This window comes from Taeniopygia guttata, chromosome 8 (assembly GCF_048771995.1).
Source record: "Taeniopygia guttata chromosome 8, bTaeGut7.mat, whole genome shotgun sequence".
NCBI classification, from domain to species: Eukaryota; Metazoa; Chordata; class Aves; order Passeriformes; family Estrildidae; genus Taeniopygia; species Taeniopygia guttata.
The window spans coordinates 1,143,481-1,160,733 of NC_133033.1; the positions used below are offsets into that span (position 1 = coordinate 1,143,481).

A 17,253-nucleotide genomic window follows, 5' to 3' on the forward strand; every position below is an offset into this window, starting at 1 on the left:
TGGGAGGGACACCTCCCACTGTCCCAACAGCTCCAGCCCCAGTGTCCAGCCTGGCCTTGGGCACTGCCAGGGATCCAGGGGCAGCCCCAGCAGCTCTGGGCACCTGTGAGATATTTCCTTTAGCAGAAATATTCCCTTTATCAGCAGAAATATCCCCCCTTTCCCCAGGGATCCGTGGGAGGTGGCACTGGTGGCTCTCTGCTGTCCATCCATGGTGGGAGCTGGGAATTCTCCATCCCTGCCCCGCTGCTGGGAGAGCAGGAGCTGTGCAGCTCTGCCCACTGCTCTGCTTGCAGGGATCCCTCCTGGGGCTGGAAATCCTCCCAGCAGCTCCCTGGAGAGCAGAACCAGAGGAACATCTCCCCCCTGGAGGTTTGGTAGATCAGATGAAAGAGCATCACAAGTCTCAGGATGTGGACACTGAAAAAAAACCTTCCCCGCCTCACCCTTGGGCTGCTCAGAGTCGTGTGGTGCCCTTGTACGACTTCCTTCCTGCTCAGGCAGCACTCTCTAATTTCATTTTAGGCTCCCTGCCACGCCACAATCAGCATTTCTGTGTTTGTTTGCTGCTTCTGAAGAAGGATCCTCCCCTCCTTGCCAGGCCACTGCTCCTCTGGAAACACCAGCAGGTTCTGGAGGCACGGAACAAGCACGGCACACACCAGGGAGGGGTGGAAGCATTGAGGACAAACAGCAAAATGAATCAGTTTGTGCAACAGCTGATGGAGAAATGCTCACATTGCCTAGGAAAAATTGATAAAAAAAAAATTGGGAATATTTTGTAAGTCCCAGAACACCTGGAAATGGTTTCAGGGCTGCTGAAGGAAGGAGACTGCTGTGCTTCACCTTCTGGGTGCACAAAGATCCAAATCCATGCTCGTGTGCCTGATAAATCCCATTTTCCTGTGCCACACTGCCCTTCCCACAGCGGGGCTGAGTGTGACAAAGCTCTGTGAGATGATAAATCCCTCATCCAAAGGAAGGATTTGGCCGGTGATCAATCCAGAGGGATTTTAAATCAGCCTGGCAGAAGGTGGAGCTTTGTTCCTACCTGAGTGGGCTTTGATTTGGAATGGGAGGGAAATGAAATACAGAAAAGATTCCCTGTTCTTGGTATCTGTGTGACCCATAAATCCTCTTTGGTGCTCATCAGGAGCAATCCCAAAATATTTTCCACTTCTCTGCCAGGATGTCTGAGGGATTTTTTTTATCCATTTGAAATGCAATTAGCTCCAGGAATGAAGTGCTCCAAACATTTGGGAATGAAGAAGTGCTCCCAACTTTTGGGTATGAAGTACTCCAAACATTTGGGAATGAAGAAGTGCTCCCAACTTTTGGGTATGAAGTACTCCAAACATTTGGGAATGAAGAAGTGCTCCAAACATTTGGGAATTAAGTGCTCCAAACATTTGGGAATGAAGAAGTGCTCCCAAATTTTGGGAATGAAGTACTCCAAACATTTGGGAATGAAGTGTTCCAAACATTTGGGAATGAAGTGCTCCAAACATTTGGGAATGAAGAAGTGCTCCAAACATCTGGGAATGAAGAAGTGCTCCAAGAATTTGGGGATGAAATGCTCCCAACTTTTGGGAATGAAATGCTCCCAACTTTTGGGAATGAAGTGCTCCAAACATTTGGGAATGAAGTGCTCCAAACCTTTAACACGAGGACGATGCTGAGCATAATTGAAGTTATTGCACCCTGCAGGCATCTCCTGCTTGGCATTCCAGGAATCCAAGCTTTATGGGTTTTTTTTTGCTTCTTCCAGTGTGAGGTAAGGTTAAAACTGGGATTTGCTGGCTCAAGATTCCCAGGCAGCCACAAGAACCTACAGTGGAGCAAGAGGGCAAAATTCCATTCGGGAGTTTTGCTCCGGCTCTTCCATGGCAATCCCGCGGCTGGCGCTGCCTCGGTGGCTGCTCCAGGGTTTATCCCCAATTCCAGCAGCTCTCGGGACAGCCCTGCCATGCCGTGGGGGGGTTTGCATCCACGGACTCCGTGTTGGTGGCCCTGAGGCAGGACAGCAGCTCCTTGGGGACCAACATCTGCTGGGGGCCATCTCCGGGCGGCTCCCAGTGCTGCTCCGGCACGGATCCGTGTCCCACATTCCCGGGGAAGCCCAGGCTGCTGTTGAGCACCAGGTTGATCTTCTCCAGCAGGCAGAGCTGGGGTGTCCCTCCCTGCTGCTCCCACAGCTGGGGGACGGAGCTGCTGTAGTCCCTGGAGAAGATTCCCACCTCTGGCTGCGGGACGGCCGCGGGCGGCTGCGCCCGGTAGATCCCGGCAGCGACGTATCCCAAATTGTTCCCGTCGGAGAGTTGGGGTTTGTAGGCACCCAGCTGCCCTGGGGATGGGGTGCTGGGGGCCACCACGCTCCTTGGCACCTCCCTGGGGCCGGGCACCTCTGCCCTGGCCTCGGTGTCCCCAATGATCCGGGGCCGCTCCTGCGCCGGCACCTCCTCGACCTCGGTGACTGCGGGGTCAGCGGGGGCCAGGAAGGGATCCTGGAGGCCTTCCCGGGAAAAATCAGCCTTGTCCTGGGAAAAGGGAGCACGGATTTGGGCTCCTGCAGCAGCCTGGCCCAGGGGGAAAAGGGGATGAGCTGGGGGGTCCCTCCCAGCACGGGGCAGCCACACGGGAATGTGGAGTTTGGGATTAAACACCTCAGCACGTCCAGGCTCCCACACCCCTAGGAAATATTCCTGGGAATTCATTCTGGGAAATGATTCCTGGGAAATGATTCCTGGAAATGATTCCTGGGAATGATTCCTGGGAAATGATTCCTGGGAAATTATTCCTGGAAATGATTCCTGGGAAATGATTCCTGGGAATGATTCCTGGGACATGATTGATTCCTGGGAAATGATTCCTCAGAATTATTCCTGGGAAATATTCCTGGGAATGATTCCTGGGAAATGATTGATTCCTAGAAAATGATTCCTAGGAAATGATTCCTGGGAATGATTCCTGGGAATGATTCCTGGGAATGATTCCTGGGACATGATTGATTCCTAGGAAATGATTCCTGTGAATTGATTCTGGGAAATGATTCCTGGAAATGATTCCTGGGAAATATTCCAGGGAATGATTCCTGGGAAATGATTAGTGGGAACTGATTCCTGGGAAATGATTCCTGGAAATGATTCCTGGGAATGATTCCTGGGAAATGATTCCTGGGAGTGATTCCTGGGAAATGATTCCTAGGAAATGATTCCTGGGAATGATTCCTGGGAAATGATTCCTGGGAATGATTCCTGGGACACAATTGATTCTTAGGAAATTATTCCTGGGAACTGATTCCTGGGAATGATTCCTGGGCAGCTCCAGTCCAGAGCTGAAGCTTTCCCCATCCCTGTTCCTCACCCGCTGCCTTCTCCCAGCTCACAGGGAACGTTTCCAGAGGAGATGGCCCCAGGTCGTGCCAGGAGGGATTTAGGTTGGATTTTTAGGGAAAATTTCTTTGTGGAAAGGGCTGTGTAGCCCTGGCACGGGGGTGGAGTCCCCATCCCTGCAGGGATTTCAAATCCCCGTGGATGTGGCACTTGGGGACAGGGGCAGTGGTGGCCTTGGCAGTGCTGGGTTGGTCTCAGAGGGATTTTCCAACCTGAATAATTCCCTAAAGCTGAGCTTTAATCCGAGGGGAAGCAAAGCCAGGGGATAACTCTGCCCTCACCTGCAGTGACTTCACCACGGTGCTGTTCTCCACGTGGGGAACGTCTTCAAAGAGCCACTTGGGCAAGAGGGACACCAGGGTGGCCTTGGTCCTTCACCCAGCGGGAAAAAACAAACCCCAAATGTTACTCCAGTGTATTACTCAGCTATTCCTCACCCAGTGTGAAATTCCCTGGCTAGGAAGGACACGTGAGGAACATCCAGCCCTGGAAACGCTGCGTTTCCCATTCTTTAATTTCACCAATTTCTTGTTTATTTGGCTTTTTTTTTTTTTTTTTTTTTTTGTTGGTCTCTGCCTTACTGCAGAGCACCAAAAGTCTTTTCATATGACAGCCTGAAAAATGCGTGACATCGCCCTCAGGCTGAGGTGAAAAGGACTCTGTAGTTGATTTTAAAATATCCCTGAAGAAATGTTATATGCCTTCTATATACAAAAAAAAAAAAAAAACAAACACCAAAAAACCCCCCAAAAAACCCCAACAAAAAAACAAACAAAAAACCAAACAAAACAAAAAAACCCAAAAACAAACAAAAAAAACACCAAAAAAAAACCAACTCAGAAAAACCCCCAAAAAAGGGTAAAAAAAAATTATGAATTAGAAATAAGGAAAGAAGATACGGAGCAGAAAGGAATACCTTTTCCTGACTGATTTTTTAAACATCACAACTGCAAAAAGAACGGCTAATCCGACCATGCTGAGGCTCAGTCCCAGGAAAACTCTGATGTCATCATCTGCAGGAGGATGGAGAGGGAGGAGGCCGTGGCCTCAGAGATTCAGCCACTCACCTTTTCCTACCCCAGCTGCCAGAAATGCTGAGGGAATTCCTCAGCCCGGGCTGGTTTTGCTTTTGGTTTAAGAGCTGTGACCTTTAGCAGAGGATGTGAGAGCAGAGCTGTGGGAACCCAGGGCTTCCCTCTGCCTGATAACCCTGGCAGGGGTCAGGAACCCCCCTGGACAGAGCCCCCAGAGACACTGGCTGTGATCTCTGTCCATGGAAAAGAGTTTTCAATCTTACAGGATCAATTACCAGCTCTGAGGGTTTGATATAAGTAATAATTAAGTGTGGCACGGGTGCAAAAGTAAAATTTTAGGATTCTAGATGAGGGGTCCAAAGGGGACACGATGGAGGAAATTGGGTGTGCCTTGTCCTTTCTCTCCTTCTTCATGCCCTCCATGTGTCACTGTGGTGTTGGCATTTTTCTGTTGGTTCAGGCTGGGGACACACTGTCCAACGTAGGTGACAGATATTGGCACGTTATTGTAAATCCAGCACAGGTAGTTTGTGGTATTTAATGTTTGTAACATCCCACTGAGGGCAGAGCCCCACACGCTGCCCTGCAGGACAGAGCTGCGGCAGGGCAGCAGAACATGTTAGAGATAAACAGAATAAACAACCTTGAAACAGCACAGACCAATTATGGCTTCTGCTTTGGCAGACAGAGACTTTCTACAATCTCAGAATCATCAATAGCACAGATTCTGACACAGAGCATCCCCAAACTGGTGGGAAATGCAGAAACAAGTCCCTGGTTCCAACTGTAGGATGGAATCAGCCTCTTGCATAGGTTAATTTAATATTTTCCCGCTTTAGGCACCTCCCCCTTGGACTGGAGTTGGTATTTTAACCCTGTTAAAAAGCAAAACTCAAAACTTGCATTCTGTGGGTGCTGCTCATCCCTGAGAGCACACGGGGAAAATCTCCTTTATCGGCTCTGACCTCCCTGGAGCGTTCAGGAACTCTCAGTTCCCCTGCCAGGAGGTGCTGGGGTTAAACCCCAACCTGTGGCAGGAGAAATCCTGGCTCAGGCAGGTGAGCTGCCTCCTTACCCTGGGACATCTCGCTGGAGCTGCTGCCCAGGAGCGGCTCCTCCGCAGGGGCTGCAACAGAGAGGGAGAAAAGGTGTCCGGGCTGCATTTGGGGGGCTGGGGGGACACAAAACCTGCCTTGGCTCTTTCTCTTCAGAAAAATAATAATGGTGTAAGGAGAGAAACGCAGCTCCCTGGAGCAATGAGTGACTCCAGCTCTGCCCCTCCACAGCGGCCCCAAAATTCAAGGAGATGGTGTGTAAAACCGATCTTGGGTAGGAAAAGAGAGGGTTTAATCAATGTATGTGTGTAAAACCCATCTCAGACAGGAAAAGAGAGATTTAATCAATGTATTTGTGTAAAAAGAGAGGGTTTAACCAATGTATTGTGTAAAAAGAGAGGATTTAGTCAATGTATTTGTGTAAAATCCATCTCAGGCAGGAAAAGAGAGGGTTTAACCAATGTATTTGTGTAAAACTCATCTTGGGCAGGAAAAGAGAGGGTTTAATCAATGGATTTGTGTAAAACCGATCTCGGGCAGGAAAAGAAAGGTTTTAATCGATGTATTTGTGTAAAACCCACCTTGGGCAGGAAAAGAGAGGGTTTAATCAATGAATTTGTTGATTAAATCCTCTCTTTTCCAAACCCTCCCTTTTTACACAAATTCATTGATTAAACCGTCTCTTTTCCTGCCCGAGATGGGTTTTGCACAAATTCATTGATTAAACCCTCTCTTTTTACACAAATACGTGGATTAAACCCTCTCTATTTCTGCCCTGCTTGGGGAGGGTTTGCCCTGTTCCTGCCCCAAGGAACTCCCCGGAGCTGAGGCTGTGGGGAGGAGCAGCAGGAGAATTTTGACTTTTTTTCCCCCAACCAGGAGAATTTTGATTTTTTCCCCGGCCAGGGGAATTTTGATTTTTTTTCCCCCGGCCAGGGGAATTCTGATTTTTTCCCCAGGCAGGGGAATTTTGCTTTTTCTCACCTGGGCTGGAGCTGGGCGCGCTGATCCCGCCCGGGTACACGGCGAACAGGGACACGTGTGGGGCGGCTCCGGCCACCGGCCCTGCTGGGAAAATCCCCCCAAAATTTGCCTCCAGCACTGGGGGCTCCTCACTGCTGGTGACAGCAGCTGGGCTGGCCTTGGTGGCTCTGGTGGCGTTCCACCAGGCAAATTTGAAATTTATTTTCTTTCCCTCCCCATCCCCTCCTTCCCCCGCCATCTTCATGCAGGCGCCCAAATCCCAATGTCCGCCCCAAATCTCCAAACGCTTCCCCCTTCCTTCCCTAAGGGCTCCTCATGGCCATGCTGCCCCCAAAAACCAGTGGGCAGGGGCTCAAATTCAAACCAAGCTGCCTTGAGAGGGGTTTGGGCTGATTTGGGTTGATTTGGGGTGATTTGGGTCAATAAGGTCCTGATTTGGGTAGATTTGGGTTGGTGGGGTCCCAAGCTGGGTCAATAGGGTCCCAATTTGGGCTGATGGGGTCCCGATTTGGACTGATAAGGTGCTGATTTGGGTCAATAGGGTCCCGATTTGGGTTGATAGGGTCCTGATTTGGGTGGATAAGGTCCTGATTTGTACTGATAAGGTCCCGATTTGGGTCGATAAGGTGCTGTTTTGGGTCGATGGGGTCCCGATTTGGGTTGATAAAGTCCCAATTTGTACTGATAAGGTCCCGATTTGGACTGATAAGGTGCTGATTTGGGTTGATAAGGTTCTGATTTGGGTTGATAAGGTCCCGATTTGTACTGATATGGTCCTGATTTGAGTTGATAAGGTCCCAATTTGGGTTGATAAGGTCCCGATTTGGGTCGATAAGGTGCTGATTTAGGCTGATAAGGTGCTGATTTGGGTCGATAAGGTCCTAATTTGGTTGATAAGGTCCCGATTTGGGTAGATAAGGTCCCGATTTGGGCTGATAAGGTGCTGATTTGGGTAGATAAGGTGACGATTTGGGCTGATAAGGTGCTGATTTGGGTTGATAAGGTGCTGATTTGTGTTGATAAGGTCCCGATTTGGGTCGATAAGGTCCCCATGAGCTGTGCCATGCACAAAGAGGTTCCTGGCTGCCCTACCTGGGATGTAGGTGTGCGTTTCCCTCTCTGGCACTCTCTCCCAGCACTGCTGCTCCTGCTGGCCCCGCTGGGAGCTGGAGACCCACTCCAGGATGAAGCAGAGCGGGGGGCTGCGGCTGGGCCGGGGGGGCTGCCACCGCACCAGGAACCTGCCCTGCTGCTCAGCCTTCACCTCCACGGCCTCTGGGGCTGGGAATTCTGTGGGGAAAGAGGGCAGGGAGCTGTCACCCCAAATTCATCCTTGGGGACTGGCAAGGGTCAGCCCAGCCCGGGACAAATGTGGCTTTTCTGGAAGGGTTTGAAAAGTGAAGGGTGAGCAGGGAATTATAAACACACTATATATATGTAAATCTATATTTATGTATTGACCTGTGTGTCATAGAATTATTTAGGTTGGAAAAGACCTTAAAGATCAAGGCCACCACTGCCCCATGTCCCCAAGTGCCACACCCACAGGGATTTTAAATCCCTCCTGGCATGGGGTCTGCAGCCCTGCCCTGGGCAGCTGTGCCAGGGTTGGAGAACCTTTCCATGAAGGAATTTTCCCAAATATCCACCCTGAGCCTGCCCTGGCCCAGCTTGGGGGTGTTCCCTCTCCTCCTGTCCCTGTTCCTGGGAGCAGATCCCAAACCTGGCAGGAGCTGTGCAGAGCCAGAAGGGCCCTGAGCCTCCTTTGCTCCAGGCTGAGCCCCCTCAGCTCCCTCAGGGATTCTCCAGCCCCTTCCCAGCTCCATTCCCTGCCCTGGACACGCTCCCACCCCTCCTTGTCCTTCATGGAGTGGTGACCCCAGATCTGTCCCCAGCAGTGCCAGCTCGGGGGACAGGCACAGCCCAGGTGCCCGTGGCCCTCCTGGCCAGCTGTGCTCACCCCCAGCCAGATGTGGAGCTCTGTGCTTGCCAATCCCAAACCCCACCCCATCGGCTCTGTCACTGCTTACCAGAAACGTGCACGGTTCTGATAAGCATCAGAGCTCAGAGAGGTTTTTCCACCTTATTTCTATTCAGTTTCTTTTTAGTCATGTGTTTGGCCTCAGCTTGAATGGGACTTTCCTCTCCCATTGCTCATTCAGAGACATTTTTCATTTGTGGGGAAAACCACAGCCTGGGGCACAGGGACCGTAAGGTGGTCCTAAAAGCATTTAGAAAGGATTTTTTTCTTTCAGTTTGAAAGGACCCAGCTGCCAGTGGGGGTTGGCAGAGGCTGCAGGAGCTGTTCTGGAGCAGAGGGGCAGCCTGGCACCCTTTGCTTTGCCAGCCAACATGGGCAGGGCAAACTTAAAAATCAGTTTGTTGCTGCAGCCTCAGGAGGTGAAGGGTTGGGATTGCAGAGCCTGAAGGGGCTCCAGGAGAGCTGGAGAGGGGCTGGGGACAAGGATGGAGGGACAGGACACAGGGAATGGCTTCACTGCCAGAGGGCAGGGATGGGTGGGAGACTGGGAATTGGGAATTGTTCCTTGGGAGGGGCTGGGATGGAATTCCCAGAGCAGCTGTGGCAGTGCCCAAGGCCAGGCTGGGTGGGTTTGGAGCTGCTGGGACAGTGGCAGAGGTGGCCCTGCCATGGGACAATGACATGAGCTGGCCTTTAAGTTCTCTCACAACCCAAACCACTCCAGAATTCCACGATTCCACATCCAGCTGGGGAGCACCTCCAGGGGACCTGTCTGGAGGACTCTGTGCCCCCTCGGTGGAGCAGGCAGAGCTGTGCCAGGGCTGTTCCCCTGCAATGTGGGCACAACGCGGTCCCTGTGGTGCCACCCACCTTCCTGTGGTGCCACCCACCTTCCTGAGGTGCCACCCACCTTCCTGTGGTGCCACCCACCTTCCTGAGGCTCAGCCCAGCTCAGGGGGATCCTGGCAGGGCTGGAAGCCCCTCTGGAGTTGCGGGCGGTGACGAGGAGGCCGCGGGCTCCCGGTGGCACCAGCCCCGAGCACTCGGTGCCCGCGGTGTGGCACAGCGGCCGCGCTCCCGCCGCGCTCTCGGTGCTCACGGTGTAGCTCAGGATCCTCCCGCGGGCATCCCGGGCTGCCAGCGGCTGCAGGGGCGACAGGGACCGAGATCTGAGCGGTGTGACACCGGGACAGCCGGCCGGGACACACCGGGGGTGGCACCGGGACACACCGGGGGTGCCACCGGGACACATCGGGGGTGGCACCGGGACACACCGGAGGGACACCGGAGGGCACCCCGAGGGGACACCGGGGCACACCGGAGGGACACCGGGGCACACCGGAGCCGGTCTGTCCCCGGGCTGTGACACGTCTGGCAAGGACGGAGGGTTCGGCGTTTTCTTCCCCGCGTCCCCCCGGGGCGGGCGGCACCGGCGGCTGCTCGGGGAGGAGCGGCGGAGCCAAAAGCTCCCGGAGCCTGCCCGGTACCTCCTTACCTTGATCAAGACCGTCACCTCGCGGCTGCCGTTCGGCAGGGCCGGGCCCAGGCGCCGCCACACGGCGGGAGCGGCGGCGGGGGCTGCGGGAGGAGCGGGGACACCGTCAGACACCGGGGGTGGCACCGGGACACACCGGGGGTGGCACCGTGAGACACCGGGGGTGGCACCGGGACACACCGGGGGTGGCACCGGGACACACTGGAGGGAACCTCGAGGGGACACCGGGACACACCGGAGGGACACCGGGGCACACCGGAGAGCACCTCGAGGGGACACCGGGACACACCGAGGGTGACACTGGGGCACACCGGGGGTTGACTCTGGGACACACCAGGGGTTACATCGTGACACACCGGAGGGCACCCCAAGAGGACACAGGGACACACCGGGGGTGACACCGGGACACACTGGAGGGGACACCGGGACACACTGGAGGGCACCCCGAGAGGACACCGGGACACACCGGAGGGACACCGGGACACACCGGAGGGCAGCCCGAGGGGACACTGGGACACACCGGAGGGACACCGGGACACACCGGAGGGCACCTCGAGGGGACACCGGGGTACACCGGAGGGACACAGGGACACACCGGAGGGACACTGGGGCACACCGGAGGGCAGCCCGAGGGGAACACCGTGAGACACCAGGGGTGACACCGGGACACACTGGAGGGACACTGGGGCACACCGGGGGTTAACTCTGGGACACACCGGAGAGACACCGGGACACACCGGAGGGACACTGGGGCACACCGGAGGGACACTGGGGCACACCGGAGGGACACCGGGACACACCGGAGGGACACCGGGACACACCAGAGGGACACCGGGACACACCGGAGGGACACTGGGGCACACCGGAGGGACACCGGGACACACCGGAGGGTACACCCCGGCGCTGAGCCCACCTGCCTCGGGGGTGCGGTACAGGAACGGGGGGCTCCAGGCGCTCCAGGGGCTGTGGGCGCTGCCCAGCCGGCACCGCGCCTGGAACACGAACTCGGTGTCACTCTGCAGCCGGTGCCACCAGCGGGGACCCTCCGGTGCCACCTTGTCACACGGCTCCACCTGCGAGGCGAGCGGGGCGCAGGTGGGTCCCCAGCGGGTCCCCACCGCCCCCGGGATGGGCAGGACCCACCCTGTCCCCTCCGGTGCCACCCTGCGGGTGGTGCCACCACGCAGCCACGCTGGGGTGGTGCCACCACGGGGATTTTGGGGCTCCTGTGGCAGCAGGCTCAGCCCTGGCAGCACTCAGGGGCGTTTCCATCACACGCAGGATTTTGTGCTTTGTCCTTGCAGAGCGGAAGGTTTGGAAATATTCTGAATTCCATCTTTTTGCTCAAAAAACCGAGCTAACCCTGCCCACGAGGCCACCTGCTGTCCCAGCCAGCATCAGCTCTGCCTGTGGCCGGGGGTGGCATTCCCCAGCAGCAGCAGCGGAGCAGAGGGGTGGCTTTGGAATCACCCCAATATTCCCAGCGGGAAGGGGACTGGCATCTCTTTACCGGGGGTGGGTAAGGGGAGTTTGGGGGTCTCACATGCCAGCTCGGGGTGCCCGTGGCTCGGTGCCTCTCCTCGCAGCGCAGGTTCCTCAGCCGGCTGCGGCTCCTCCAGCGCGTGCTGGTGGTGGCAGGGGACGTGTCCGTGGTGCTGGCACCGATGGGCACGGGCAGAGCGGGCACCACTGCGGGGACAGGAGGGGGTAATTGTATGGAAAGATGTAAATAATTCTTTATCTCTCGTGTTTTTCACATTGTTTCTAGTTAAGTTCTATCACTGTGTGTCAACCACTGTACACCAAAGGCGTGAATTGTTTTCACTTCAGGACCAATAGAGTTGGTCCTCACGAAGCTCTGTAGAAAAGAGCAGTGTATTTTGAATTAAATTGGAGTTTTAGTCTCACAGCGACAGAGGGAGGGATGGATGGATGGATGGATGGATGGATGGATGGATGGATGGATGGATGGATGGATGATGGATGGATGGATGGATGGATGATGGATGGATGATGGATGGATGGATGGATGGATGGATGATGGATGGATGGATGATGGATGGATGGATGGATGGATGATGGATGGATGGATGGATGGATGGATGGACAGATGGACAGATGGATGGACAGATGGACGGATGGACAGATGGACAGACTGATGGACAGATGAACAGATGGACAGACAGATGGACAGACGGATGGACAGATGGCCAGATGGCCAGATGGCCGTACCGATCTCCTGCAGGCTGAAGCGCCGAGGGGCCGAGCGGGCAGTGCCCAGCGCGTTGCTGGCCTGCACCCACACCGAGTAGTGGCTGTCATTGTGCAGCTCTCTCAGCAGCACGGGTGAGTCTGCAGGGAAGATCTTTTCTTCTTCATCCTCCTCATCCTCTGCCAGCACCCTGGAAGAGGAAGGCAGCTCCTCAGCGCCCGTCCCAGCACCACACCCCTGCTGGCACAGCCACCCCGGCTCCTCAGTGTCACAGCTTGTGGCCAGGGCATGGCCACCCCCAAACCTGGCGTTTGTCACCCCTAAAGCATGTGCCAGGTGGTGCCATGGGGACCAGCCATGGCATCTGGGATGGGGTGTGATGTGCCAGGTGGTGCCATGGGGAGCAGCCATGGCATCTGGGATGGGGTGGGATGTGCCAGGTGGTGCCATGGGGACCAGCCATGGCATCTGGGATGGGGTGTGATGTGCCAGGTGGTGCCATGGGGACCAGCCATGGCATCTGGGATGGGGTGTGATGTGCCAGGTGGTGCCATGGGGACCAGCCATGGCATCTGGGATGGGGTGTGATGTGCCAGGTGGTGCCATGGGGCCAGCCATGGCATCTGGGATGGGGTGTGATGTGCCAGGTGGTGCCATGGGGACCAGCCATGGCATCTGGGATGGGGTGTGATGTGCCAGGTGGGGCAGGGCGGGACGGGAGCTGGGCACTGCCAGGGCTCGGTCCTGCAGAGCTCAGCCTGTGGTGGAGCTGCGGTTCTGGGGCAGGAGGTGACAAAACGTGAGCGGTAGGAAGTGGAACTGGGGCACGGCAGCCCGGCTGCCACCACCGGGGCTGCCACCGGGGCTGCCACCGGGGCTGTCACCGGGGCTGTCACCGGGACTGTCACCGGGGCTGTCACCGGGGCTGTCACCAGGGCTGTCACCGGGGCTGTCACCATGGCTGTCACCGGGGGTGTCACCGGGGCTGTCACCACCGGGGCTGTCACCGGAGCTGCCACCGGGGCTGCCACCACCGGGGATGTCACCGGGGTTGCCAGTGGAGCTGCCACCGGGGTTGCCACCACCAGGGATGTCACCGGGGCTGCCAGTGGAGCTGCCACCGGGGCTGTCACCGGGGCTGCTACCGGGGCTGCCACTGGGGCTGCCAGCAGAGCTGCCACCGGGGCTGTCACCAGGGCTGTCACCGGGGCTGTTACCAGGGCTGTCACCATGGCTGTCACCGGGGCTGTCACCGGGGATGTCACCGGGGATGTCACCGGGGCTGTCACCATGGCTGTCACCGGGGGTGTCACCGGGGCTGCCACCGGGGCTGTCACCGGGGCTGCTACCGGGGCTGCCACTGGGGCTGCCAGCAGAGCTGCCACCGGGGCTGTCACCAGGGCTGTCACCGGGGCTGTTACCAGGGCTGTCACCATGGCTGTCACCGGGGCTGTCACCGGGGATGTCACCGGGGATGTCACCGGGGCTGTCACCATGGCTGTCACCGGGGGTGTCACCGGGGCTGTCACCGGGTCTGTCACCGGGGCTGTCACCGGGGTTGCCACCACCAGGGATGTCACCGGGGCTGCCAGCAGAGCTGCTACCAGGGCTGTCACCGGGGATGTCACCATGGATGTCACCGGGGCTGTCACCTGCGCAGGTGGAGGCTGCTGCGGGTGTCCAGGTGGCTGAGCCGGCCCCGCTGCCAGCCGCACTCCAGGCGCTCGGAGCCCTCGGCGATGGCGCAGCTCACGTTACCGGGGGGGTCCGGAGGGTCTGCGGGGGCGAGGCCGGTGAGGCCGCGGCCACCCCGGCAGGAACCGGGCGGGGCTCGGGGGGTCGGGGGGCACTCACAGCCCGCCCGGAGCTCGGTGCCGCACACCAGCCGGTCCCTCCGGGAGCAGCGGGAGAAGCAGGTGACGGTGGCGAAGGGAGTCTGGAAGCGGCGCAGCCGGAGCAGCGCGGTGCCACCGGGCAGTGCCAACCGGGTGCCCTCGGCGGGGCTGTAGTTGAGGAGGATGAGGAGCTGCTCCTCGGGGCAGCCCAGCCAGGACTGGCAGCCGATGGAGATGTCGGTGCCCATCCGCACCACCGGCGCGGGCTCGATCCACACGCGCCCCTTGCACTCGATGCTCGCGGCAGCACCTGCGCCAAAGCGGGTGGGCACCGGGGCTGGCACCGGGGCTGTCCCGGGGCTGTCCCGGGGTTGTCCCGGGGCTGCTCCGCTCCCTGGGATGCCGCAGCAGCGAGGGGATCACAGCCCGCCCTGCTCACCTCCAACCCCACGGGATGGAAGGTGAACCGGGGGCAGGAGTGATGAGTGATGCCCGAGGGTGGGCACAGGGTGCCCAGAGGAGCTGCGGCTGCCCCTGGACACTCTGGAAGTGCCCAAATCCAGGCTGGGTAGGGCTGGGAACACTCTGACACTGGGGCTGGGTGAGCTCGGGGGTCCCCCCAGCCCGAGCCAGGCGGGGCAGGGCTGAGCCCCCCGCCCGCATCAGCGCCCCGGCCCCGCTGACTCACCCCGGCCCGTTCCGCCGGTTTCACCGGGTTTAACTTTTGTTCGAAGGGTTAAATAACGGCCGGGAAATAACCTGCGCTCCCCGAGCTCTGATCCCCGAGATTAGAGCGGCGGGGGCGCTGCCCTTCCCTATCAGATGAAGCTCGGCAGCAGCAGCCCCGGCTCTGGGGCGGTATCGGCTCCATCTGCCCTTCCTGGAAAGGGCAGGGCTGGGCACAGAGATGGGCACGGGGCTGGGCATGGGGCTGGGCACAGAGCTGGGGGCAGGGCCGGGCACAGAGATGGGCACGGGGCTGGGCACAGAGCTGGGCACAGAGCTGGGCACAGAGATGGGCACGGGGCACAGAGCTGGGCACGGGGCTGGGCACAGAGCTGGGCACAGAGCTGGGCACAGAGCTGGGCACAGAGATGGGCACGGGGCACAGAGCTGGGCACGGGGCTGGGCACAGAGCTGGGCACAGGGCAGGGCACAGAACTGGGAACAGAGCTGGGCACAGAGATGGGAACAGAGCTGGGCACAGAGCTGGGAACAGAGCTGAGAACAGAGCTGGGCACAGAGCTGGGAACAGAGCTGGGCACAGAGCTGGGCACGGGGCTGAGTACAGAGCTGGGCACAGAGATGGGCACAGAGCTGGGCACAGGGCAGGGCTGGACACAGGGGTTGCAGCACCCAGGAATGGCCCCAGGAGCTTGGGGATGGTTCTGGGAGCTTGGGAATGGTTCTGGGAGTCTGGGAATGGCCCTGGGAGCTTGGGAATGGTTCTGGGACTGTGGGAATGGTTCTGGGAGTCTGGGAATGGTTCTGGGAGTGTGGGAATGGTTCTGGGAGCTTGGGAAGGGTTCTGGGAGCTTGGGAATGGTTCTGGGAGCTTGGGAATGGTTTTGGGAGTCTGGGAATGGTTTTGGGAGTCTGGGAATGGTTCTGGGAGTCTGGGAATGGTTCTGGGAGTGTGGGAATGGTTCTGGGAGCTTTGGAATGGTTCTGGGAGCTTGGGGATGGTTCTGGGAGTCTGGGAATGGTTCTGGGGGTCTGGGAATGGTTCTGGGAACTTTGGAATGGTTCTGGGAGTCTGGGAATGGCCCCGCTCCAAGGAGGGGAGAGGGAAGGAGAAGCAGCTGCAGGACAGGGCACCCCCCCACCCTGCAATGCTCCCCTCAAACCCCACAGCTCTGTCATTGTCCTATTCCCACCCCAAATCCAGGTCCAGGGCGCAGCCCAGCAGCGGGGTGGCACTGGCACTGGCACTGGCACTGGCACTGGCACTGGCACTGGCACTCACCCGGGCACAGGCAGCAGAGCAGGACGGGCAGCACCAAAGCCTGGCCAGACCCCGCCATGGGCTGGGCTGAGGCATAGCCTGAGGGATAAAAAACCATGGAAAAATGTTGGGAAGGATGGAGCAGGTCCTGCTGGGAGCGGGGAAGGCAAGGCGGGGTCCTGGCAGGGGAGGAGGTGGGAAAGTCAAACTCCTCCTGGTGTAGGACAGGACAGGAGGCAATGGGGTCAGGAAATTCCAGCTAAACATAAAAAATAAAAATTTTTTAAGGGTGGCCAGAGTGGGGCTGCTGCCCTGAGGGCTTGTCCTGCAGTCTCCATCCCTGGGGATGCTCAGACACGGTTTTATGGGATAGAAAATCCCTGTTTCCATCACATCTTTCCCACAGGTCCTGCCCAGGCTGAGCCAGGCTCTTCCCAGCAGTGCACCCCTTGAGACAGCCCCAAAATCCCAGGCCAGGCCTTCCCACCCGTCCCCAGTTGTTACATTTTTCCCTGCTCCCTTTGCCTCTCTCCACAGCCTCTTTGGGAGCATTCCCACATCCCAGGAAAGAAATCCCAACCTCACCAGCCTTGGATGTGGGGCTGGAACAGCAACAGGGCACAGACTGGTGAGGAGCAGGGAAATGCAGCTCCTGGGGGGAAATTGCTCTTTTCCAAGATAAGAACCCCCCTGGAAGCATCTCCCGGGGGTTGGGGTGGCTCCAGCCTCCCCACGGGCCCCTCTGGGGTGACAGAGCAGACCCTGAGCCAGCCCTGCCACCCCCATTCTCCTGCTGGGGCTGAGCACACCCAGCCAAGGCCACCCTCCCTCATTTCCCTTCCCCGTTTGATACCTGCTGGCAGGAATGGCAAGTTTCCCTGGAGGGAGGCCAGAGTCCTGAGGAAAAGCTCCAAAAAAGCTGATTTTCAACCCAAACCAGGCCAGCAGCAGCAGCAGCAGCAGCAGCAGCAGCAGCAGTGCTGCTCCTGCGGGGTGAGGTGACCTGGTTTGCTTTTAGGGCTGAGTCAAACTTGGGGTGCCTCCCTGTTACCTGACCTACAAAAGAAGCTGTGGGTTCCCAAGTGCCCACGAGCCTTCTGCAAGGCAGAGCAAACACAAAAAATGCACTTGGGGTCCTGTGGGAAGAGCTGAAAACTCTAAATCTGCCCAGCTCTGCCTCCTCTGGAATCCCAATTGTGGTTTTATTCCAATTTAGAGCGTTTGCAGAGCCCAGAGCCAGAGGAGAGAGGCCATTTGGGGATGTTGGGCTTTGAGATCCTCTCTGGGGAAACCTCCTCGTGCTTTAGGGCTGAAGAAATG

At 57.6% G+C, this 17,253-nt stretch overlaps 1 protein-coding gene and 1 long non-coding RNA gene across 2 annotated transcripts in view; one reads left to right on the forward strand and one right to left on the reverse strand.

Annotated features, from left to right (window-relative positions):
- Window positions 1–17,253, forward strand: part of LOC140684596 (uncharacterized) — a 141,691-nt gene that overhangs the window by 49,958 nt on the left and 74,480 nt on the right. The window lies entirely within an intron of this gene.
- On the reverse strand, window positions 1,625–16,905 carry LOC116808658 (uncharacterized). Its single transcript, XM_072932943.1, has 15 exons — window positions 16,787–16,905; window positions 15,945–16,032; window positions 13,810–14,285; window positions 12,982–13,762; window positions 12,174–12,343; window positions 11,338–11,630; window positions 10,855–11,014; window positions 9,942–10,024; window positions 9,377–9,590; window positions 7,558–7,755; window positions 6,466–6,546; window positions 5,502–5,552; window positions 4,309–4,405; window positions 3,674–3,764; window positions 1,625–2,537 (listed from the first exon to the last, which is right to left on the reverse strand). The coding sequence occupies exons 2-15, from the start codon at window positions 16,010–16,012 to the stop codon at window positions 1,929–1,931; spliced, it is 3,372 nt and encodes a 1,123-aa protein (XP_072789044.1). The 5' UTR covers window positions 16,013–16,032; window positions 16,787–16,905; the 3' UTR covers window positions 1,625–1,928.

Bases quoted from the DNA above. Each gene is read 5' to 3' on its own strand.
- LOC116808658 (XM_072932943.1), bottom strand. From the start codon at position 16,012: ATGGCGGGGTCTGGCCAGGCTTTGGTGCTGCCCGTCCTGCTCTGCTGC. The intron at 7,756-9,376 runs GTGGGTGGCACC...CTTTCCCCACAG, and splicing joins CTGGGCTGAGCCTCAGGAAG to AATTCCCAGCCCCAGAGGCC. The intron at 6,547-7,557 runs GTAGGGCAGCCA...TTTTCCCAGCAG, and splicing joins AACGCACACCTACATCCCAG to GGCCGGTGGCCGGAGCCGCC.